Source organism: Vulpes vulpes, chromosome 9 (genome assembly GCF_048418805.1).
Source record: "Vulpes vulpes isolate BD-2025 chromosome 9, VulVul3, whole genome shotgun sequence".
Classification (NCBI taxonomy): Eukaryota; Metazoa; Chordata; class Mammalia; order Carnivora; family Canidae; genus Vulpes; species Vulpes vulpes.
Genome location: NC_132788.1, coordinates 105,032,351 through 105,057,161, shown reverse-complemented (window position 1 = coordinate 105,057,161; position 24,811 = coordinate 105,032,351). Strand labels below are relative to the sequence as shown.

Below are 24,811 nucleotides of genomic sequence, written 5' to 3'. Positions count from 1 at the left end.
CTTTATTTTTATTTTTAATTTTTGTAAACTTTATTTTTTAGACGAGTTTTAGATTTACAGGAAAACTGAGCAGAGAGTATAGACTTCTCATATACTTCCATGCACACAGTTTCTCTATTTTTAACATTTTACATTAGTATAGAACTTTTGCTACAATTCATGAACCAGTCCTAATACATTATTATTAACTAAATCTCATAGTTGATTCAGATTTCCTTCACTTTTCCTCCAATATCTTTATCTGCCCAGAATCCCATCCATGATTCCTAAGTACATTTGATCATCATGTCTCCTCTGGTACCTCTTGGTTAGGACAGTTTCCCGAACTTTCTTTGTTTTTGATGACTGAGCATTTTGAAGAGGACTGGTTAGGTATTTTGTAAGATGCCTCCTTCTTGTAATTTGTCTGGTTTTTTTCTCCTAGTTAGACTGGGGTGATGGATTTTGGGAGGAAGACTGCAAAAGTGAAATGTTTTTCTCATCCTCTCATGTTAGGGGTGTGTGCTGTGGCAATGGCTTAACACTACTGATGTTGGCCTTGGTCACATGACTGAGGTGTGTTGGTCAAGTTTTTCTTTTTCTTTTTTTAAGATTTTATTTGTTTATTCATGAGAGACACACAGAGAGAGGCAGAGACACAGGCAGAGGGAGAAGCAGGCTCCCTGGGGGGAACCCAATGCAGGACTTGATTCCAGGACCCGGGGATCACGAGCTGAACCGAAGGCAAATGGTCAACCACTGAGGCGCACCTGGTCAGGTTTTTCCACCATAAAATCACTCCTCATCCCCTCACTTTCCATATTGTCCTCCTTGGAAGGAAGTCACTATGGTGAAGTCCACACCTAAGGAGTGGGGAGCTACTCCTCCTTTAGGATGGAGTAGCTACATTGTGAAAATTATAAAGTGAAACCATTTAAATGAAGTTGCGATGTGTGGCAGGGGGACCTCTCATGCCCTACCACTCATCATTGATTGCAAACCCAATAGGAAGAGCCACATCTTGCACATGGATACTACTTAACTATATGAGCAGGAGGAAGAAAGTTTTCCTCCTCCCCCGGGAGCAGTAGAGCCAATGGCAGACAGTCACAACTCACCTAATGAGAAGCCACTTTACTTCAATCTCCCAGGGTACTCCAATGGACTTCATCTATGATGCCTTCCCAATTTTCTGCTTTCCTCTAGAAAAGAGCAGTCCTCTCCTTTGTTTGGCAGACTTGGCATAGGTTTTGCTCACTATGGATTGCAGTTTGGTGCTATTCCTGAATAAATCTATTTTTGCTGATAAAATAACTGGCAGTTTAAAAAAATATTTTATTTATCTTTTCGAGAGAGAGAGAGCGCGCACCAGAGACAGTGAGACAGCAGAAGGAGGAGCAGAGGGAGAGGGACAAGCAGACTCTGTGCTGAGCATGGGGTCTCATGTGGGGTTTGATCTCTAGACCCTGCGATCCTGACCTGAGTCAAAACCAAGTGCCCATAACTGGCAGTTTCACTTCTAGGGTTGACAATATAAAGTATTTGAGATTCTGCACAAGGGCTCTGTCTCTTCTTCTCCACTTACAAATATATTCCTGTCCCGTCAGGCTCCCGGTGCATGGAGCCTGCTTCTCCCTCTGCCTGTGTCTCTGCCTCTCTCTCTCTGTGACTATCATAAATAAATAAAAATTAAAAAAAAAATTAAAAAAAAACCAAATATATTCAACCACCTATTTATATCAATATGGACTCATGGATATTTATTTTATATTTTGAATTATAATCCAAAAGTATTCTATTTATTTTATTGCTCACATTGTTCCAGTTTTAGCCATTGGAGGCTTTGTCAGTTGGCTTCTGTGCTCCTCTGACATACAGACCAATATGGCTTCTCTTTCTTTTCTTTTCTTCTACTCCTTCTTTCCTTTCTTTTGTGCACATCCCTATTTCTGCCACTTACACCACGCTCATCTTGCATATTTTTTTGTCCCACCCCTACAATCAGCCATTTCTCTAAGGAGCCCTGATTCCTTTTTAATGGAGAATGGTATCAGAAATCAAGATGCAGGGGTACCTGCGTCAGTCAGTTAAAAGTCTGGCTTTGGCTCAGGTAACGATCCAGGGGTTCTGGGACCGAGCCCCACGGGCTCCCTGCTCAAGGGGGAGCCTGCTTCTCCCTCTCCTTCTACTGCTCCCCCTGCTGTGCACTCTCTCGTGAGCGTGCCCGCTCTCTGTGTCAAATAAAATCTTAGAAAAAAAAGATAAACTGAGGCACATAAACATTTTTTAAAAATTTATTTGAACAAAAAGTTTGAATCAGGCAGCACCATGCCACAAGTAGTTAGACCTGCTTCACCAACCCTCTCTACGTGCACCACCCATCCCAGCACCTCCAAGTGTTCACCAATCCCGAAGCTCTCCTAACTCCATCCTTCAGTGTTTTTAGGGAGGCTTCAATACACAGGCGTCAGGTGGTGGGAACTGAAAGTTCCAACCCCCTATTCCTGGGTTGGTTCCCCAGCCAACCGGGCCCCAAAACTTAGGTGACCTGAGGGCTTTCCAGAAGTCACCTCATTATCATAACAAAAGACACCTTTAACGCTCTCCACACAGAGGAAATTCCAAGGGTTTTCTGGCACTAGGCTCCAGTGCCAGAAAAGAGGACAAAAACTAAATAGATATTTATTATAAATCACTATATTACAGAGATACACAAAGAAAAATACATTTTTATAAGAGAAAATAAAAACGAGAAAAACACATTCTCCCAATAAATCTGGGCCAGGAAGTGCAATAGTTAGGGGTGGACCCACTGAACCCCAAAAAAGGTCTCATCAGCATTTGGGGATGGCAGCAGAGGCAGGGTGAGGTTGGTGCAGAGAGTGTCTCCTCGACCCAACGGTGTCAGGCGCTGGGAGGTGACCACACAACCTCCGTGAAAGTTGAGGCGTAGCAGGCTGATGCTGCGAGCTGCTGGGGAGCAGATGCCCACCGTCAGGGTGGCCCTGTGGGGCGTGGTGGCCCATAGGGAGGAGGAACAGTTGGCCAGTGTCACTTGGATGTGCAGCCTATAGATGCCACTGCGCTGGACATGCAGCTGCCCGTTGTCCAGCTCCGGTCCATGCACGAAGGAGCGGCCCAGTGCTGGGCCTCCTTGCCAGCGCAGCCTGCAGTCCTGCCGCTGTCCTGGGGGCAGAGCGTCAGGGAGGTGGGAGGACGGAGGTTTAGGGAAACAGCGCTATAGCCCCAATGTCCACAATTCCTCTGTCGAACCCTAACCCCCAAGATAATGGTATTGGATAATGCCTTTGGGAGGGGATGAGATCATGGGTGTGGAGAGCACTCTCCCCGTTCCTGCCACGTAAGGGCACGGAGAAAAGATGGTCATCTAGAAACCAAGAAGCAGGTTCTCACCAGCCACGGAGAATCTGCCGATGCCTTGATATTGGACTTCAGTTTCCAGAACCATGAGAAAGAAATGTCTGCTGTTATAAACCACCTAATTTACGGCATGGTGTCTCAGCAGCCCGAATAGAAAGTGCCAGAGAAGAAAAAGAGGAACAGGGTTTCCCTCCACTACAAAATGGAATGAACACAGCATCCAAACCTCTGGGGAAGAGCCGGGAAAGGCCCTACGGTGGGGAGGGCTAAAGGGAGGGGGAGGGTCTCCCCACGGGCCACCCAGTGGCTGGCTCCCTCACCACCTTCACCTCTTTCTCTAAGGCCACCTTCTCAGGGACGCTGCCGCTCCCAAGGACCCCACTGTCCCTGGCAAAGCCAGCCCTGGTGCGCCCCAATCCCCTCCCCTGCTTAATCTTTCTGTAGGACCAGTCCGAGGGGGCGGGGTGTACCCCCCTCCCCTCGGCGTGTAGGTAGTTTGCATGTTCAAGTATTTACTGGCTGAGCCTCTGGGTAGAAGGGGAGCCCCGCTCCCTTGTCTGCGGTGGCACCTGGAACAGCGCCGGGCTAAGGCCTGCGGGGCGAAGGGAGGAACCTGGCGACTGTGCTGAGTGCGCTTTCTTCCCCCCAAAGGCGGACGGTAAAGGGCGAGGGATGCAGAAGGAGCAAGGTCGTAGAGAGCCAGAAACACACTCCCCCCCCCCCCCCCCCTCGCCTTCCTCTCCCTCCCGGGCTCACTCTCTCTCCCTTTCTCTGGCTCTTTCTCTTTCTGTCTCTTTATCGCGATTTCTCATTTTCTGTCCCTCTCTCTTTCTGCCTCCCACGCGCGCGCGCGAGGTTACCTGTGTGATTCAGCTGGAGCTCAGCCATGTCCCACTGGAAGAAAAGAAGGGGAAACCGGTGGGCACATGAGCATGAAGGTTTTAAGTCCCCCCCACCCGGTGGGCACATGAGCATGAGGGTTTTAAGTCCCCCCCCCACCCGGTGGGCACACGAGCATGAAGGTTTTAAGCCTCCCCCTTCCCGGTGGGCACATGAGCATGAGGGTTTTAAGTCCCCCCCACCCGGTGGGCACATGAGCATGAAGGTTTTAAGTCCCCCCTCCCGGTGGGCACATGAGCATGAGGGTTTTAAGTCCCCCCCCCCCACCCGGTGGGCACACGAACATGAAGGTTTTAAGTCTCCCCCTTCCCGGTGGGCACATGAGCATGAGGGTTTTAAGTCCCCCCTCCCGGTGGGTACGTGAGCACGAAGGTTTTAAGTCCCCCTCTTGCCCCCCTCCCCCCGCCTGGGCGCCCCAATGTAGACCTCTCTCTTCTCTGCTCATCCTCCTACCCGCTTCTCAACCCGTCCGCCTGAGTCGACTTTTTAAAGATCCCTTAAAGAGGAAGTAGTTTTGAATGAACTGCTTACACCTGCTCTCTCCGCGGCGCAGCCCCCTGCGCTGCGCACCCCTCGTCCCCCGCGAGGTGGGGCCCTGTGCTGGGCGTCCAGGGCTTCCAGGAGAGCCGGCCGGGCCGCCCTGGTCTTGCAGGCGCCGGACCCACGCCCTCCCGGCTTTGTGAAGCCCCCAGCAGCCTCTGAGTCAGCCCGCCGGGGGAACACCAAAGACGAGTCATTTTCTATGCCCACATCGGATGCCCCTTGCTCAGCGGCAACCTCCCCACCCCGGGATCCCCACCCGGGATTCACCTCCGGAACACAACCGACGTCCCCTACCCTCCAGGGCAGCCGGGCCCTATCCGCTTGCTCGGGTCTCTAACTCTCGCCCTACTCTTTCCCAACCAGGTCTCCCCGGGCGATTTTTCTCCGTCTGGTTCCGAGAGCCCCGGCCGCTGGGTCCCTGGGCTTGGATCCCACCGTGACTCCGGTCGCTCGCCCCGGCTCCCTCCGCGCCCCTCCCCCCCCACCCGCGCAAGACCGGGTCGCACCCGGCGGTCCCCAGGCCCCACGGGGCAGGTGGCAGGTTTGCATCTCCTTTCCGCCTTGCTTTTCAACTCACCCCAGGTGACTCGAGCTGCCGCTGCTGCGCGAGGCGCTGGGTGCAGAGGAAGCAGTAGATGACCGCGCCCGCCAGAAAGAGCGGCAGAGCCACCCGCAGGACGGACGCCCAGGGCAAGCGGGGCACCGGGCAGCCGGAGCCCTCCTCTGCCATCGTGGTCTTCAGTCGGCGCTGCATCAGCCGGATGAAACGTCAGCCCTCCCTCAGCTCTGAGGCTTCTGCTTGCCCAAACCTGCCTGGGACCCGCCCCGCCCCACTCTGGGGATGTCCGGCAAAGGGGAGGGATTTGAGTGGTTCACTCACTCAGCAGGGAAATCCCCCCGCCCCGGCTCCTGCACACCCCCAGCTCCCAGAGCGGTGGGCCAGCTGCATGGTGCCCCTTGAGCTTCCTAGTTGGCTCCTTCCCCTCACCTTCCTGGTATTCACTCACTCACTCATTCACTCATTCACTCATTCACTCATTCAACAAATCTTCACCGAGCATCCCCTACGGACCAGACGCTGCGCTGGGCAAGCAGCCAGGGAGGGCAGGGAGGCTCTCCAAACACCCACGTGCTTCTCTTCACTTTCCCGGGTCTCCCCAGCCTGCTGCGGGGCCACGTGACTGACCTGCCCAATAGGAGGAGAGCAGAAGCCTGCAGAGGTCACTTTGGTGGCCGGCTCTTATAAACACTTCACATCACCCTTCAGGGTTCTCTTCCTTTCGGAGACCACCTGTCCCTAATGGCTGCAGTGGGTTGAATAGTATCCGGTCCCAAATTCCTGTGCTGCCTAGAACCGCAGTTGGTATGTGACTTCACTTGGGAACACCATTAGATGGGTGTCATTAGATGAGACCATCCTGCAATAGGGTGGGTCCTAAATTCAAAAAATGGCATTTTGTAAGGAGAAGAAAGGCCACACAGAGGCACGGAGGGAGAGAGAGAGAGAGAGAGAGAGAGAGAGAGGCAGAGACATAGGCAGAGACATTGCCAAGAATTGCTCAGGACACCAGAAACCGGGAAGACGCTAGGAAGGATTCTTTCTTAAAGCCTCCAGAGGGAGCAAGGCTCTGCGGACACCTTGATTTCAGACATCTGGCCTCTGGACCTGTGACAGAATGAATTTCTGTCGTTGTAAGCCACCTCATTTGTGGTACTGTGCTGTGGTAGCTGCAAGAATCCTACAACAAGACGTTAGAGAGATGGCCTGGGCTTGCAGGATCATGGCCATCGCGGTCGGTATCAGTGAATCTAACCCTGCACTTTCACTGCATGAAAGCTGCTGTCGCCGCAACGACAAGTGCCCAGAGCTGTGCTCTAAGAAGCTTTGCTGATAGACACCGGAACTTAAAAATTTCCTTCCAAAGTGAGGAGGGGGTAGAGACCTGGTCTGGAGGGCGGATACGGGATAGATTTCAGAGATTTCAGAGCCGGAGCCAACTAACCACCTTGGCTGGTGGGGTGGCAAGAGAAGGAAGGAAGGAAGGAAAGAAGGAAGGAAGGAAGGAAGGAAGGAAGGAAGGAAGGAAGGAAGGAAGGAAGGAAGGAAAAGAAAGAAAGAAAGAAAGAAAGAAAGAAAGAAAGAAAGAAAGAAAGAAAGAAAGGAGTCAAATGGACCCGGAATCCTAGGGATGCAGGTGATTGGCATTTGTCCGCTGAGACCCCCAACTGCTAAAGGAATTACCTTCCCTAAAGCCCTAGGATTAAGTTTGGGGATTTAGTGGGCAGGAACCCCAAGGGCTTTCCCCCTCAAGCTCTCCTGAGCGTGGTGGCATGATCCTAGAAAATTTTCTCAACCTTCTTTCTTACTATATAACACCCTCCCCCCGCCCCCCGGGTTCTAAAGTCTAGCTCCAGCCGCTAACCCCATCTCCAGAGCCTCTAGTCCTCATCATGTCCTGTTCCCCACAACGGACTTTTGACGATTTCCTGCAGTCCACCTGGTGTCCCTCCCGACCTCCATCTCAACGCGGCAAGACTAATTGCTACAGAGGATAGTCAAGTACGTGGAATCTGCAGTCCCTCAGCGCAGCTGTATTCCAGTCTCTGGAATGTCACATTTTAGCTTTGAGGTTTTGAGAAACTCATATCCTCATCAGCTTTTAGGGTCAATGTTCCTGGAATCCCTAATGTGGGCCGTGAAGGGGTTCAGAGGAAAAGGTATGTGTCAGGCCGTAGCCTGGTGCCAAGCACACAGCAAGTGCTCAATAAAGGCCCGCTCTTGATTTTGTTATTTTCACCCACAAAATACTCATTAGAAGAAGTTACAAGGGGGATCCCTGGGTGGCGCAGCGGTTTGGCGCCTGCCTTTGGCCCAGGGCACGATCCTGGAGACCGGGGATCGAATCCCACGTCGGGCTCCCGGTGCATGGAGCCTGCTTCTCCCTCTGCCTGTGTCTCTGCCTCTCTCTCCCTCTCTGTGTTTGTGACTATCATAAGTAAATAAAAATTAATAAAAAAAAAGAACGTACAAGGGTACAAACAATTCACAAAGAAAGGAATTCAACTGGTTTATAAATGCAGAAAAAGGGTATCAACCTCTCTGGACAGTCAATTGGTAATTACATCAATCAGAAAAGCTAAGAGATGGCCAAACCCGAAGTCAGTTCCAGCTGGAGCAAAGGTTTAAGTGTAAAAAGGAAAAAAGAAACCAGGAAAACACCGAAAGCATGGTGATTTCATAAAAATTCATCCTGGTGCAGTGATGTGTTAAGTATGTTAAAACAAAAAAAGCAAACAAACTAAGAAGGCATAAAAGAGAATGCTGAAATGATTCGCAGATAAATGAATAATTGCTCCATTAAAAATAGCAAGTTTAAGGGCACATACGCACGCAAGATGGGAAGCGGGAGTGAAAAAGGAAAAGTGGATCACACACTGACGATTTTCTTTAAGGTATAAAATATATAAGTGAAGTCTTTAAGAAATGACTGACACTCTCTAGAAACGTGAAACAGAAAAAGTCCGTTTATAAAAAGAAACGCACACGCACAAGAAATAGCATCAAGCGATACACTCTCTTTTCATAATAAGAGAATTTGGAAGTTCAAAGCCGGTGGGATACACATTTTCATTTTCACCTGCGGTTTGGTGAAAGATCAAAGCGCTGGCTGATTTGCTGTGTTTTCTCGGCATCTGGCTGGGAGGCATCCTCCCGCCCAGATGATGGGATTTGAAATGGATCCACACTTTTGCAAAGGATGAGGTAGAGCAGAACCAGTCAAGGGACCAGAATACAGCTTCCCTGTGTCCCAGCAGCTGTCCTTGAAGGATTTTATGTGACAAGCACACCCCCCTCACACATCACAAACACGGATGCTCACACATAAGTTCGACGTGGTGTGATTTGTAGCAACAAAAGGCAAAACAAAACCAACGCAAACACCCATTTGTTATTGGGGACTTATACCTGTGATAAATAAAGAATCACATTTTTGAGACTTTGCATGGCCGGTGGAGCGTGTCATGCTACGACTTCCATCTTTCAGGGCAGCAGGGCTAGAAAGATGAGCCGAAACCACCTCGCAGAGAGGTGGGTGGAGGGGGTGTGCCCGAGTTTGATTGCACATGTGCACCCCATGTCTGGGTTTTCCCTGCTGCTCTGAAATTACTGGCCTGGGACATTAGGGGGGCTCCATCAATCGATTGTTCTCCCAATTGTGCAGTTGTGCTGGGGCGGTGTGGGATGTTTGAGGAAGTTCTGAAACCAGAGCTTCCCCTACCTTCAAGCAGGAGGCTGGCTCCCTCCCCTTGCCAGCTAACTTTCCACCTCCCTTACTACTCCTCCTGACCCGTAGGGAAGGAAGAGGATAGAGCCTCTCCACCCCCTCCCCTGCCCTGGGGCAATCTGGTTGCAAGGAAGTAAGATCCCTTTTCTCCTGAGCGTCGAGTTTCCGAGAATTGCAGATATTTGCAAGCATTCCTTACGTAGGCTTCTCAGATGGGCTTCTTTCACTCAGTAATATTCATTTACATTTCCTCTGTGTCTTTTCGCGGTGGAGCCCTCACTTCTTTTTAGCACTGAATAATATTCCGATGTCTGGATGCCCCACAGTTTATTTGTCAATTCACCTACTGCACACTTGCTTCCAAGTTCTGGCAATTATGCATAAAACTGTGCGGGCGTACGTTTTCCAACTCCTTTGGGTAAATACCAAGGACTGTGATTACAGATTCCTATGGTGAGGGTATGTTTAGTTTTATGAGAAACTGCCAAGCCATCCTCCAAAATTAAGCCAAGCTTCTATACGTGGTGGCTGGATCCTAAGAAGGCAAAACTAGAAGCTGACGGTCACAGGATCTCAGCTTGGAAGTGGCAACTGTGTCACTTCCACTGTATTCTTTTGGTGAAAGCAAATCCAAAGATCAACCCAGGTTCAAGGAAATGGGAAGTAGACTGAATCCATGACTTGATGGGAGAAGGAACACATGCACGTAGAGATGGGGAATGGTTGGGGATCATTTCTGCAGACAGTCTACTAAAAGGACAAAGCTCGAGCCTGAAAAAGGAACTAATGTGGTTTTTAAACATTTCTAATTTTTCCCAGATTTATTGAGGTATGATCAGCAAATAAAAATTATATGCAGCTTAGGTTGTATTACGTGTGTTTTTTTTTTTTAAGATTTTATTTATTTATTCATGAGGGACACACAGAGAGAGGCAGAGACACAGGCAGAGGGAGAAGCAAGCTCCCTGCAGGGATCCCCATGTGGAACTGGATCCCTGGATCCCAGGATCATGCCCTGAGCTGAAGGCAGAAGCTCAACCACTGAGTCACCCAGGTGCCCAATGCAGTGTTTTTTTTTTTTAAAGGTATACAACACGATGATTTAATGTATGTTTACCCTGTGAAATGATCACCACTATCAAGTTAATGAAGAGGTCCATCCCCTCAGAGTTGCCATCTTCTGTTTTTTTGTGGTGAAAACACTTAAGATCTATTCCCTTAGCAAATTTTTTTAAATCTTTTTTTTAAAACATTTTATTTACTTATTCATAGAGAAACAGAGACACAGGCACAGGGAGAAGCAGGCTCCATGCAGGGAGCCTGATGTGGGACTTGATCCTGGGTCCTCGGGATCACGCCCTGGGCTGGAGGCCGCGCTAAACCCACTGAGCCACCAGGGCTGCCCCCTTAGCAAATTAAAAAAATATATTTTATTTATTTATTTGAGAGATAATGAGAGAGAGAGAGAGAGAGCACAGAGGGAGAGAGAGAAGCAGACTCCCCGCTGAGCAGAGAGCCGGACATGGGGGCTCGATTCCAGGACCCCAATATCCGGATCTGAGCTGAAGGCAGATGGTTCATCCAACTGAGCCACCCAGGTGTCACCCCTTTAGCAAATTGTAAGTCTATAACACAGTGCTACTCATTATTTCATCATTCTGTCACACTAGATTCCCCAGAACTTATTTATTATTCAAAGTTTGTACCGGTTGACCAACTTCGCCCCCTTACCCCGCAGCGCCTGGCAGCCTCCGGTCCACTCTTTAGTTCTACGAATGAGACTTTTTAGATTCCACGTATAAGTGAGACCACACAGTGATTGTCTTTCTGCATCTGCCTTATTTCACTTGGCATAAGGTCCTCCAGGTTCGTCCGCTTTGCCATGAGAAATGCATGTGGTTTTAACTAGCAACTTGACCAAGACTCCCATTCAGTGTTCTGGGTCTGTGAAAACCTAGACCACCTGCTCCCAGGTTTCTTGAAAAATCTGCACAGGTGACTACACAGGGAGAAGATGTGATCAGCAGGAGACCTGTGGCGTGAGAAGGTCACCTCTTGTGTTGAGGATCATTTTCAGTGGCAAGGAAATGGGAAGTTGACCAACAGTGATTACTTTTGTTGAGAAAAGTACTTTCCTCAGAGAATAAGATGTTTGGAAATGAGTATTTGCTGACACGGTTTAGCTGATCAGTGGAGCCATCAGTACCAGACCCAGGCTCTGTCTTTTTATTTTTGCCACTATCAACATAAAGGTTTATTTTTAACAGAAGTATAATTTCTATCTAATAAAATTCACCCATTTAAGTGGATAGAGTGACGATTTTTATCAAATGCACAAGGTCATATAATAATACCACAGTTGAGATCTAGAATATTTCTGTTGCCCCAGAAAGTTACCCTGTGACCTTTTTTTTTTCCAACTGGCTTTCCATAACTCTTTAGCCTCAATCCTTTTTTTAAAATGTTAACATTTAAAAAATTATTTATTTATTTATTCATGAGAGAAAGAGTGATAGAGAGAGAGGCAGAGACATGCAGAGGGAGAAGCAGGCTCTACGCAGGGAGCCCGATGCGGGACTCGATCCCAGGACCCCAGGATCACGCCCTGGGCTGAAGGCAGGCGCCAAACTGATGAGCCACCCGGGGATCCCCACCCCATGACCCTTTTATAGTTGCCCTTCCCAATCCATCCGTAGGCAACCATCGATCTACTTTCTGTCACTCTGGTTTTGCTTTTTCTACAATTTCATGTAAACGGAGTCCCACAGTATCTTTTGTGCTTGACATAATGTTATGTGTATCAATATTGCTGAGTAATATTCCATTTTTTTGTGCATTCATCAACTGATGGGCATTTGTGTTGTTTTCAGTTTGGAGCTATTTCGGATAACGATGCTATGAGCATTCTGTGTGGGTCTTTATGTGGGCATGTTTTCACTTCTCTTGGATAAATTCATAGGAGTGGGACTGCAGGTCACAAGCCAAGAGTATGTTCAACTTTGTAGGGAATTTCTGATTGTTTTCCCAAGTGGCCATCCCATGTTGGGTTCTAGTTGCTCCATATCTTCAACAATACTTGGTTTGGTTAGTCATGTTAGTTTTAGACATTCTTGTGGTAATTTGCTGTCATTTTTAAAAAAGATTTTATATATTTATTTGAGAGAGAGCACAAGCAGGGGGAGGGACAGAAGGAGAAGATGTGGGGCTCCATCCCAGGAGCCTGGGATCATGATCTGAGCTGAAGGCAAATACTTAACCCCTAACCAACTGAGCCATGCTGGTGCCCCAATTTGTTGTCATTTAAATTTGCACTTTGTGCTTGCTTTACCAGCACATATACTAAAATTAGAATGATACTAAGAAGATTAGCATGATCCTCTGTGCAGGGATGACACCCAAATTTGTGAAGCGTTACCATATTTATAAATAAATAAACAAATAAATATTGAGCATCTTTTCATATGTTCATTTGTCTGCTGTATAGCTTCTCTAGGACATAGCTATCCAGCTTTTTGACAATTATCTTTTCTTTCTTTTTGCTGAGGTTTTTGTCTTTTAATCATTGAGTTGTAAGAATTATTTTTTTAAATAAGTAAATTTTATTTATTTATTCATGAGAGACACAGCAAGAGAGGCAGAGACACAGGCAGAGGGAGAAGCAGGCTCCCTGCTTCTGGAGTCCTGATACAGGACTCAATCCCAGGACTCCAGAACCATGACCTGAGCCCTGAGCTGAAGGTAGACACTCAACCACTGAGCCAACCAGGTGCCCTTGATATATTCTGGGTACAAATTCCTTTTTAGGTGCATGGCATAAAATATGTAAATATTTATTCCTGTTTTGTGAATTTTATTAAACTTTCTTAATCGGATATTTAGAAGAGCAAATATTTGCAATTACTCAATTTTTCATTTATTTAAAAATATTTTATTTATTTGACAGAGAAAGAGAGAGCACAAGCAGAGGAGCAGTAGGCAGAGGGAGAGGGAGAAGCAGCCTCCCTGCTCAGCATGAGGGTAGATCCTAGGATTCTGGGATCATGAACTGAGCTGAAAGCAGAGGCTTAACCCACTGAGCCACCCAGGCACCCCCTTACTTAATTTTTGAGAGATAGAGATAGAGAGAGAGAGAGAGAGAGAGAGAGAGAATGTTGTTAGCGGGAGTGAGGAGAAGGGCACAGGGAGAGGGAGAGAGAGAATCAAGAATTGTAACTAGGGGATCCCTGGGTGGCGCAGCGGTTTGGCGCCTGCCTTTGGCCCAGGGCGCGATCCTGGAGACCCGGGATCGAATCCCATGTCGGGCTCCCGGTGTATGGAGCCTGCTTCTCCCTCTGCCTGTCTCTGCCTCTCTCTCTCTCTCTGTATGACTATCATAAATAAATAAATAAAAAATAAATAAATAAAATTAAAAAAAAAAAAGAATTGTAACTAGACTCTATGCCCAATGTGGAGCCCAACCCAGGGCTTGATCCCAGGACCCCAGGATCATAACCTGAGCCAAAGGCAGACGTCTACCCGACTGAGCCACCTAGGTATCCCAGATGTTTTTAATTTTTGTATGGTCCACTGGATTCTTCTTTCATGGTTGAATGCTTTTAATATCAGTAAGTGTTCTCTATTTAATCCCTCTTTTGTTTGCCTCTTCTCAGGGCGGAGAATAGAGAGCAAGGAGTCCCTCTGAGTCAGGGCATGCCTGTTAGATCTTGTCTTAGAGAACATTCATTCAATCAATAACTATTTAATAAGCATTTACCCTGTGCCAGTCATTGTTACAGGCACTGGGGATGCAATGGTAAAGAAAACAAAGTTTCTGCTCTATGAAGTTTATGTTCCAGGGGGTGATAGACAAAGAACACATGGTGCTGTGACTGCCTCTCCCAGATCCTCTTTGCTGGGCCGTGGCACCCAACCTCCAGCTGCTGTGGGTGTTGGCTACTAATGACTCATTCTTGTACTTTATTTTTTCAAGAGAGTGTCCTTGCCTGACAGATGTTTCTTTGCTTGAAGATGGTATGAAAGTTATTTTCCCCTCCCTAAGGGTAGCCCTTGGCCAATGAGTGATTGGTTTACATATATAACAGATCACACTTCTGTGTCTCTGGGTAAGAAAGTCTTTGTGATGCATGTCATGCTCCAGAGCTCCCTATGAGATCAGGCTGAGGCAGATTCTCTTCCTTTGCAATCACATCTACTAGCTTCTTCTGCCCCTATTCTGCTTCCTTCATTCTTCTACAGGTTTATTCTGAGAGACCTTCTTCAGTAAGCCATATGCACATATGGTTTTAGGAAACCCAATCTAAACATTGGGTGCCAAAAGTGGTGCTGGGAAAGGACTCTAAAGAGATTTTGGAAGAGGGTACCTCACTGATCAGATGTCAGTGAGAACCCCATCCTTGGTGATATGGGGATTTTTGAGCATCCTTTCCCCAAGCCTAGTGCAGTGTGTTAATACTTTCACTAGTGGTCAACTGAGATGGATTACAGGAGGAGGGCTATGCACTAGCTTGTGCCATATCTCTGGTGTTGGAGAGTTAGAGGAAAAAATAACTAAAAAGACTGTGAAAAATAAAATAAAAAAAAAATAAAAAGACTGTGGAATTGAGTGGCTATTGCTGAGCAACACTGATGCTTTGAAGAGAGAGAAGAACAGGCTCAGCTATATTAATGATCAGCCAGCCTGGGTGGCTCAGCGGTTTAGCACCTGCCTTCAGCCCAGGGCATGATCCTGGAGTCCCGGGATTGAGCCCCACATCGGGCTCCCTGCATGGAGCCTGCTTCTCCCTCTGCCTATTTCTCTGCTTCTCTCTCTCTCTCTGAATGTCTCTCATGAATAAGTAAGTAAAATCTTAAAAAACATTTTTATTTCAGTGTTATTCACAATAGCCAAGACATGGGAGCAGCCTAAGTGTTCATCTGCAGATGAACGCGTAAAGAACACTCACACATACAAGTGGGGATAATGGGAAGACATTTGTTAAAGGATAAAAACTTCCAGTTCTAAGATGAATGAATTCTGGGGATCTAATGTACAGCACGGTGACTATAGTTAACAACACTGCATTATATACCTACATGTTGACACCACCACATACACACATAAGTAGCCATTCTGATGGTTGTGTAGTGCTATCTTATGGTTTTAAATTGCATTTTCAAAAAAAAATAAATAAATAAATTGCATTTTCATGATGCTCAGTGAAGATGTACACCTTTTCAAATGTGTATAGGTCATTTGGACATTCTTTTCAGCGAAATGTCTGTTCTAAGTCTTTTGCTCATTTTCTCATGGATTGTCTCCCTAAGGACTAGGGAGAGTGGTGTGCTCAGATGGAGCATCAAAGCCCTATGCCCCTTCCCCACTCCTGTATCCTCTTCCATCTGGCTATTCCTGAGTTCTATTCTTTTATAATAAACCAGTAATCTAGTAAGTAAAATATTTCTCTGCATTCTGTGAGCCACTCTAGCAAATTAATGGAACACAAGGAGGGAGAGTCACTGGAACCTCTGATATAGCCAGTAGGTCAGATTGGCATCTGACATTGGGGAGAGGCTCGTAGGTGTCTTCTCCAGGTAGAGAGGGTGAAAATTTAGTTGAATTGTAGGACACCCAGCTGATCTCTGAGAATTGCTTCAGAAGTGCTGTGAGTGTGGTAGCAGGGTGCATAAAGGAGAAACACAGGAGGATAAAACTGAGTTTCCCCAAAATACAGACATACAGTGAAATGTGTATGTGAAAAAGCCAGAGATTGGGGTGAGGCATTTACAAGTCAAAGAACACCGAGGATTGCCACCAGAAGCTGGAGGAAACTAGGAAAGTTCCTTCCCTAAGTCTTCACTGAGAGCCTGGCCCTGCTAACACTTAGGTATTGGACTTCTGGTGTATACAACTATGAGAGAATAAATCTTCATTGTTTTAAGGCACCGAGTTTGTAGTGCTTTGTTATGGTGTCCCTAGGAAAAAATACAGTGAAGAACGGTGGAAAAGGCACATTATAGCACAATGGGTAGTAGCTATAAACGTGTGAATTCCCATAGACACAGAGCAGGATTCAACGAAACCATTAGTTTCTCCGTGATTAACAGAATTTCGTGTTATGTGTCTCAAACTTAAAGGTTTCAGCTAATGAAAGGCTCATTAATATTTTACTCATTTGGTATAACTTCAGGATCTGTTTTTGGATCTTCAGTGTCACACCACTTTTTTCTTCCCTAAAGAATACTGAGCCTCTCCGTCTACCTGCAAAATGCACATTTCAATCTTTTGCAAATGTAATAGGGTTTGATGCTGACTTGCCAGTATAAGGCTCACCTCTCCCAATGGGTCACAAAGGAAATCTGAAAAAGAATGTTGTAGGGGAATAGTGAGTCTTCAGGAATGAACAGCTTCTAGTTTTGGTTAAAAAGTTTTGCGTCTGCAGTCTTGTTTTTTCTTGTCTAATTGCTCTGGCTAGAACTTCTAGTACTATGTTTAATAGAACTGGCAAAAGTAGGCATCCTTGTCTTATTCTTGGTCTTTCATTATCAAGTATAATATTAGCTGTGAGTTTTTCACAGTTGGCCTTCATTTAGCTAAGGAAGATCCTTTGTAGTCCTTGTTTATTGAGTGTTTTTGTCATGAAAGGGAACCGGATTTTTTCAAAAACTTTTCTGTATCACTTGGAATGATCATGTGTTTTTTCCCTGTCATTTTATCAATTTGGTATACTACACAGACTGATTTTTGTATGTTGAACCATTCTTGCATTCTGGAAATAAATCCCACTTGGTCATGGGTATATAATCCTTTTAATATGCTGCTAGCTTTGTTTGCTAGTATTGTGTTGTGGATTTTTACATACATATTCATAAGAGATATTGGTCTGTAGTTCTCTTTTCTTGTGATGCCATTATTTGGTTTTGGTAGCAAAGTAATGCTGTTCTCAGCATGAGTTAGGAAGTATTTTCTCCTTTTCATTTTTTTGGGAAGAATTTGAGAGAGATTGGTGTTTACTCTTTATTTTTTTTTATTTTTTATTTTTATTTTTTTATTTTTTCTTTTTTTTTTTGGTGTTTACTCTTTATTAAATGTTTGGTAGAATTTACCTTTAAAATCATCTGGTCCTGGGTTTTTCTTTTTTTCTTTTTTTAAGATTTTATTTATTTATTCATGAGAGACACAGAGAGAGAGAGAGAGGCAGAGACACAGGCAGAGGGAGAAGCAGGCACCATGCAGGATGCCGGATGTGGGACTCGATCCTGGGACTCGAGGATCACGGCCTGGGCTGAAGGCAGGCGCTAAACCGCTGAGTCACCCAGGTGTCCCTATTCTGAGCTTTTCTTTGTTGGGAGGTTTCTGATTAGTGGTTAACCTCCTTACTTGTTACAGGTCAACTCAGATGTTCTTTTTCATCTTGAGTCAACTTTAGTAGGTTATATATTTCTAAAAATCTATGCATTTAATCTAGGTTATCTAATTTGTTAGTGTAAAATTTTTCATAGTCTTCTCTTACAATACTTTTTATTTATGTAGAATCAGTAGTAATGTTCCCACATTCATTTCTGATTTTGGTAATTTGAGTCTCTTCTCTGTCTCTGCTCTCTTTCCCATGAATCTAGCTAAATGTTTGCAGTTTTTCTGATCTTTTCAAATAATAGATTTTTGGTTTTATTGATTCTGTTGTTTTTCTATTCTCTATTTTATTTGTCTCTGCTCTAACCTTTATTTTGTCCTTTCTTTTTTTTTTAAGATTTTATTTATTTATTCATGAAAGGCAGAGAGAGAGGCAGACAGAGACATAGGCAGAGAGAGAAGCAGGCTCCATGCAGGGGAGCCCAATATGGGACTCGATTTTGGGACTCTAGGATCATGCCCTGGGGTGAAGGCAGGTGCTCAACCGCTGAGCCACCCAGGCCTCCTTGTCCTTTCTTCTGATAGGTCTCAATGTAACTTGACATTCCTTTTCTAGTTCTTTTTTTTTTTTAAATTTTTTTAAAATTTTATTTATGATAGTCAGAGAGAGAGAGAGAGAGGCAGAGACACAGGCAGAGGGAGAAGCAGGCTCCATCCACTGGGAGCCCAATGTGGGATTCGATCCTGGGTCTCCAGGATCACGCCCTGGGCTGAAGGCAGGCGCCAAACCGCTGCGCCACCCAGGGATCCCCCTTTTCTAGTTCTTTAAGGTATGCAGTGAAGTTACTGATTTTAGATCTTTTTAAAAATATGTACATTTACATTTATAAATATCTCTCTTAGTACTGCTTTTTCTGCATCCTATTCATTTTGGTGTATTGAGTTTTAATTTTCATTCATTTAAAGATATTTTCTAACTTCTCTTATGATTTCTTGTGTGACACATTAGTTGTTTAAAATTATGTTGCTTAATTTCTATGTATTTGTGAAATTTCCAGTTTTCCTTCTATTATTCATTTCTGATTTATTACATTGTGATTGGAAGAAATACTCTATATGGTTCCAATCTTTAAAAATTTATTAAGACTTGTTTTGTGGCACGACATATGGTCTATCCTGAATAATACTGCATGTGCACTTGAGAAGGATGTGTATTCTGTTAGTGTTAGGCCAAGTACTCTGTATATGTGTGAAGTCTAATTGGTTTATCATGTTGTTCAAATCTTGTTTCCTTATTGATCTTCTACTGATTGTTATAGTCATTATTGAGAGTAGTGTGTTAAAGTCTACAACTACTATTGTCGAATTCTCTAGTCTTGTTTCAGTTCTTTCAATATTTGCTTTCTACATTTTGGGGTTCTTTTGTTAGGTGCATATGTGTTTATTATTGTTATATCTTTTTCTATTTTGAATCTTAATAGATATATAATATCCTTCTTTGTGTCTTGAGATCTTTTTGATTTAAGATGTATTTTGTTTGACAATAATATAGCTTCCCCAGCTTTCCTTTGGAACAATTTGGATGGAATATCTTTTCCCATCCTTTTACTTTCAACCTTTGTGTGTCTTTGCATCTAAAGTGAGTCTTTTGTGGACAGATGGAACATGTTTGTTGTTGTTGTTGTTTTGCCAATGTGCCAATCTCTGCCTTTTAACAGGAAAGCTTAATCCATTTACATTTAAAGCATTTACTGATAAGGAAGGATTTCCTTCTGTAATTTGGCTATTTGTTTTCTGTATGTTTTACATGTTTTGTTCCTCATTTCTTCCATTATTGGCTCTAAAATTTTTTTAGTTGATTTTTTGTAGTGTACCCATTTGATTTCCCTTATTTTTCCTTTTTCTTTATTTTCTTTAAAAAAGAGTTATGTATGTATGTGTGTATGTATGTATGTATTTATTTATTTCAGAGAGAAAGTGAGAGAGAGCATCAGCATGGGAGAGCAGGAGCAGGATCAGTAATGGGGAGAGAGAGACAAACAGACTCTGCTCCACTGAATGCAGAGCCCAATGTGGGCTCAGTGCTGCAGGCTTAATCCTAGGAGACTGAGACCATAACTTGAGCTGAAATCAAAAGTCCAATGCTTAACTGACTGAGTTACTCAGATGTCCTTCCTTCCTTCCTTCCTTCCTTCCTTCCTTCCTTCCTTCCTTCCTTCCTTCCTTCCTTTCTTCCTTCCTTCCTTTTTCCTTTCCTTTCCTTTCCTTTCTTAAAAATTTTATTCTCTTAGTGGTTACCTTAGGGATTACAATTAACATTTTAACCTCATAGTAATCTAGTTTTAATAATACCAAGTTATTTTCAATAGTATACAAATATTTTGCTCCTCTGCATCTCTGTCCCTCCTCCTTTGTGTCATTAGTGTCACAGATTGCATTTTTATTCGTTGTGTTCCCCTTAACATATGATTTTTGGATTGTGCATTTGCCTTTTAAATGCAAGGTTGTTTTAACATTAAAAATCAATTATTATAATTTGTTACATGAGCATAATAAAAGAAAAATGACATCATCTCAAAAGATAATGCAGAAAGCATTCGATCCATTCAGCATCTTTTAATGATAAAAACTTGCAGCAATCTAGAAATAGAGTATTCTCAATCTGCTAAAGAATATCACCAAAATATCTAAAACAACAACATAATTAAGGGTGGACAATTGAAATTGGAATTGTTATCACCACTTTTTATTAATATTGCACTGAGGTCCTAGCCAGTACAATAAAACATATAAACAAAAAGAAGCAAAAGGCTTGAAAAAGAAGAAATAAAAGATTATATTATTGTGTAGGTAGATAACTAAAAGAAACTATAGGTAGATTTATTTTTTTTAAAGATTTTATTTATTTATTCATGAGAGACACAGAGAGAGAGAGAGGCAGGGACACAGGCAGAGGGAGAAGCAGGCTCCCTGCAGGGAGCCTGACATGGGACTGGATCCCCGGTCTCTAGGATCAGGCCCTGGGCTAAAGGTGGCGCTAAACCGCTGAGCCACCCAGGCTGCCCTATAGGTAGATTTAATGAAGGAATTTAGCAAGGTTACTGGATTAAAAATAAAAATACAAAAATCAATGGTGTTTTTATGTATCAACATCTCTAGAAAAAGACATTTGAAAATCATGCCATTTACAAGAGCATCAAAAAACATCAAAGACCTGTGACTAAATCTAATGAAAGTAGTACAAGAAATTTACACACAAAACTTAACATGTTATTGAGGATATTAAGTAAAATCTAAATAAAAAGAAGGATATACTATGGTCATGGATTGAAAGACTTAAAATTGTGAAGACATTAGTTCTACACCAACATCTATTGATCTATAGATTCAATGCCATCTTAGTAATATCTCAGCAGGGTGTGTGTGTGTGTGTGTGTGGGTGTGTGTGTGTGATGCTGATTTAAGAAATACACGGAAATGCAAATAACCAAAAATAGCCAGGAAGATTTTCAAGAAGAAAAACAAAATGGAGTGTTACCCTTTCAGACATTAAGATCTATCATAAAGCCACAGGAATTTAGACAATGTGCTGTTAGTGCAAGGATGGACTGCAATCCAAGTGGATTGTAAATATAAAAGTAAAAGATAAAGTTTAAAGAAAGAGATTTATATTCTTACAGGAGAATATTTATTTATGTTAGAGTAAGCAAAGATTTTTAAAAGCAGAACACTAAAAATACTATAAATATAAAGGAAGTTATTAAAATGATCATTAAGTTAAATATTCTTTTTTTTTAAGATTTTATTTACTTATTCATGGGACAGAGAGAGAGACAGAGAGAGGCAGAGACACAGGCAGAAGAAAAAGCAGACTTCATGCAGGGAGCCCGATGCAGAACTTGATCCTGGGACTCCAGGATCACGTCCGGCGGGGGGGGGGGGGGGGGGGGGGGGCAAGGGCAGGCGCTAAACCGCTCAGCCACCCAGGGATCCCCATTAAATATTATTCTTATAGTATTTTAAAAGTAAGATCTTCTATTTTTCAAAAGACACCAGTTCAGAGAATGAAAAGGTAATCCACAGAGTGAGAAAGAAGATTTGCAAAAATATAATTGACAAAAGGTCTCACTTCCAGATTATATGAAGAGTTTCTATAAATCAAAAATAAAAAGGGCACCTTGGTGGCTCAATTGGTTAAGCATCTGCCTTCGGCTCATGTCATGATCCCAGGGTTCTGGAATCAAGCCTCACATCCTGGGATCAAGACTCTCCCCTCCCTGCTCAGGGGAGAGGGTCTGCTTCTTCCTCTACTGCCCCCCTGCTCATACTTTTTTTTTCTCTCCTTTTCAAATAAGCAAAATCTTAAAAAAAAAAAAAAAAAAAGGACAACTCATCTTAAAAAGGGCCAAAAAAATGTGACCCAATACTTCACATAAAACAATATATAAATGGATAATAAACATGAAGGGATGCTCAACCATATTAACCATCAGGAAAATGCAATTCAGGGGGGTGGGGGTGAATGGGTGACGGGCACTGAAGGGGGCACTTGACGGGATGAGCACTGGGTGTTATTCTGTATGTTGGCAAATTGAACACCAATAAAAAATAAATTTATTATTAAAAAAAACAAATTAGAGCAAGATTAACAAATAAAAACCAATCCTAATTCCATAGGGGAAAAAAAAAGGAAAATGCAATTTAAAACTACAAGTGCGGGACACCTGGGTGGCTCAGAGGTTGAGTGTCTGCCTTCAGCCCAGGGCATGTTCCTGGAGAACCGGGATCGAGTCCCACGTTGGGCTCCCTGCATGGAGCCTGCTTCTCCCTCTGCCTGTGTCTCTGCCTCTCATGAATAAATAAATAAAATCTAAAAAATAAATAAACAAAATAAAACTACAAGGGCATGGTTGCCTGGTTAGATCAGTCAGTGGAGTTAATGACTTGATCTTGAGATTGTGAATTTGAGCCCCATGTTGGGTGTAAAGTCCACTCCTAGATATTTACTCAGCACAAATATACACATATGGTCACTAAAAGACACAAGAAGGCACTGATTTCATTTATGAACTCATATGCAAAAGTTCTAATAAAAATATTAGTGAGCACTCAGTAAAGATATAAAGACCAATGGGCATAAGGAAAAGGTGCTCATGAATCATCAGGGAAATGCAAATCAAAACCACAGTGAGATACCATCCCACTGTGTTACGATGGTTTCGACCCACCCAACACGAAATCCCAGACAAAAGACACCAGGCGCTGTTGAGGATGTGGAGAAACTGGCGCCCCTTGTGCACTACTGATGATGGAAATGCAAAATGGTGCCATGTTATGGAAAGCAGTGTGGAGGTTCCTCAAACGTTAAAATAGAACTACTTTACCATCCAGTAATCCTACTTCTGGGTATAAATCCCAAATAATTGAAATCAGGATCTCCAAGAGATACCTCCACTTCTATGTTCGTTGAAGTGTTATTTACAGAAGCAAAGGCATAGCGGATGAATGGATAAAGGATCCATGGTGTATACGTATCATGGAATATTGTTCAGCCTTAAGGAAGAAGTTAGGGCAGCCCGGGTGGTTCAGCGGTTTAGCTCCGCCTTCAGTCCAGGGAGTGATCCTGGAGACCCAGGATCGAGTCCCATGTCAGGCTCCCTGCATGAAGCCTGCTTCTCCCTCTCTCTGCCTGTGTCTCTGCCTCTCTCTCTCTCTGTGTCTCTCATGAGTAAATAAATAAAATCTTAAAAAAAAAAGAAGAGGAAGAAGTTAAATCTGCTGCTCTCTCAAGCACATGAAATAAAGCAGAGGACAAAAGAACAAAGATGATTCCACTTATACAAGGGAACTGGTAAGTCAAGTGGATAGAGACAGAAAGTGGAATGATGACTTTCAGGGGCTTGGGGAGGGAGGGTTGGGAATTGGTGTTTAATGGGTATACAGTTTCAGTTATGGAGGATGGGTAAGTCCTAGAGATCCATGATAAAGCATAATGCATATTGCTAACAATACTGTATTGTCTACTTAAACTTTTTAAATTAAAAAAATATTTAATTATTTATTCATGAGAGACACAGAAAGAGAGGCAGAGACATAGGCAGAAGGAGAAGCAGGCTCCCTGTGGGGAGCCCGTTGAGGGACTTGATCCCAGGACCCTGGGATCATGACCTGAGCCAAAGGCAGATGTTCAACCACGGAGCCACCCAGGCATCCCTACTTAAACTTAAAAAAAATTAATATTTATTTATTTATGAGACAGAGAGAGAGAGAGAGAGAGAGCACATGAGCAGGGGGGAAGAGAGAATCTTAAGCAGACTCCACGAGCTCCCTGCGGGGGTTGATCGTACCACCCTGAGATCATGACCTGAGTGGAAACCATGAGTGTGTCGCTTAACCAACTGAGCCACCCAGGTGCCCCTAAAATTTTTTTTTATAGAGGATGGCTCTTATACTAAATGTTCTTGTCATGCTTGCTTGAGCAACACATATACTAAAACTGGAATGATACCAAGAGAAGATTCGCATCACCACAGCACAAGGATGACACAAAGATTCGTGAAGCGTTCCATATTAAAAAAAAAAGGTTTTATCACACATAAATAAAGAAGGAAAGAGGAAACTTTTAGAAGTGATGGTTAAGCTTGTGACATTGTGGTGATGGTTTCGTAGGTGTTTACTTTTCTTTAAAATCATCAATATGTAGTATTAAACATATACAGCATTTTTGTACATAAGTCATACCTCAGGGAAATAAAATAAATGCAGGTTTTTTTTTTCTTTTTACATCACTAAAACAGAAAGTGAACTCACAATTCTTTGGTTATTTTTGTTGTTGTTAGCTTGTGATACTTGAATTGGTTTTTGTTCCTTTTGGCGAGTAATTTCCATTTTTGGAAGGATAGAAAAACATATTTTTTATCCTAAAGATGTTTTGGTCAAAGAGATGTCTTTACATGAGATTATCTGTGATTTTGAATAAATATTACACGTTAAACAAAAAAAAGGTCACCAAAAATCTCACTTTGGCTGCTGTGCGGAGAACAGCCTGGAGGGGGCGAGAGTGGATACAGGTAGAACAGTCAGGAGGCTGCAGGAGCTTTAGACTCTGACAGGTTAAACCTCCACATGAAGGTGCCTGAGGAAATGGCTAAAAGAATAAGAACAGAAACCGTCATTTTCTAGGTAAGTAGAAGAAAAAAACTGGAATGAGAAAAAAAAATCCACAATAAAGCAAGGAGGGCGAGTAAAAGAAACAGAAAAGGAGAGATGGGGCGATTGGATGCCTCAATAGGTTGAGTGTCATGATCCATGATCCCAGGGTCTTGGGACTGTCAGGCTCCCTGCTCAGCAGGGAGTCTGCTTCTCCCTCTCCCTCTGCTCCTCCCCACTGCTC

General features: G+C 43.8%; 1 protein-coding gene and 2 non-coding genes across 3 annotated transcripts; 2 read left to right on the top strand and 1 right to left on the bottom strand.

The window, feature by feature from the left end:
- Positions 1–2,328: 2,328 nt before the first annotated feature.
- Positions 2,329–5,533, bottom strand: CD70 (CD70 molecule). Its single transcript, XM_025988502.2, has 3 exons — positions 5,381–5,533; positions 4,221–4,254; positions 2,329–3,165 (listed from the first exon to the last, which is right to left on the bottom strand). The coding sequence occupies exons 1-3, from the start codon at positions 5,531–5,533 to the stop codon at positions 2,777–2,779; spliced, it is 576 nt and encodes a 191-aa protein (XP_025844287.1). The 3' UTR covers positions 2,329–2,776.
- A 6,871-nt stretch (positions 5,534–12,404) lies between these two features.
- Positions 12,405–12,512, top strand: LOC112911858 (U6 spliceosomal RNA). The gene has a single exon (XR_003233440.1). It is a non-coding gene; the product is annotated as a U6 spliceosomal RNA (small nuclear RNA).
- An 11,376-nt stretch (positions 12,513–23,888) lies between these two features.
- On the top strand, positions 23,889–23,993 carry LOC112911859 (U6 spliceosomal RNA). The gene has a single exon (XR_003233441.2). It is a non-coding gene; the product is annotated as a U6 spliceosomal RNA (small nuclear RNA).
- Positions 23,994–24,811: the final 818 nt, after the last annotated feature.

Coding starts and splice junctions, on each gene's coding strand:
- CD70 (XM_025988502.2), bottom strand. CDS start 5,533: ATGGCAGAGGAGGGCTCCGGCTGCCCGGTGCCCCGCTTGCCCTGGGCG. Junction 4,255..5,380: donor GGCAGCTCGAGTCACCTGGG/GTGAGTTGAAAA, acceptor CTTTTCTTCCAG/TGGGACATGGCTGAGCTCCA. Junction 3,166..4,220: donor GCTCCAGCTGAATCACACAG/GTAACCTCGCGC, acceptor CTCTGCCCCCAG/GACAGCGGCAGGACTGCAGG.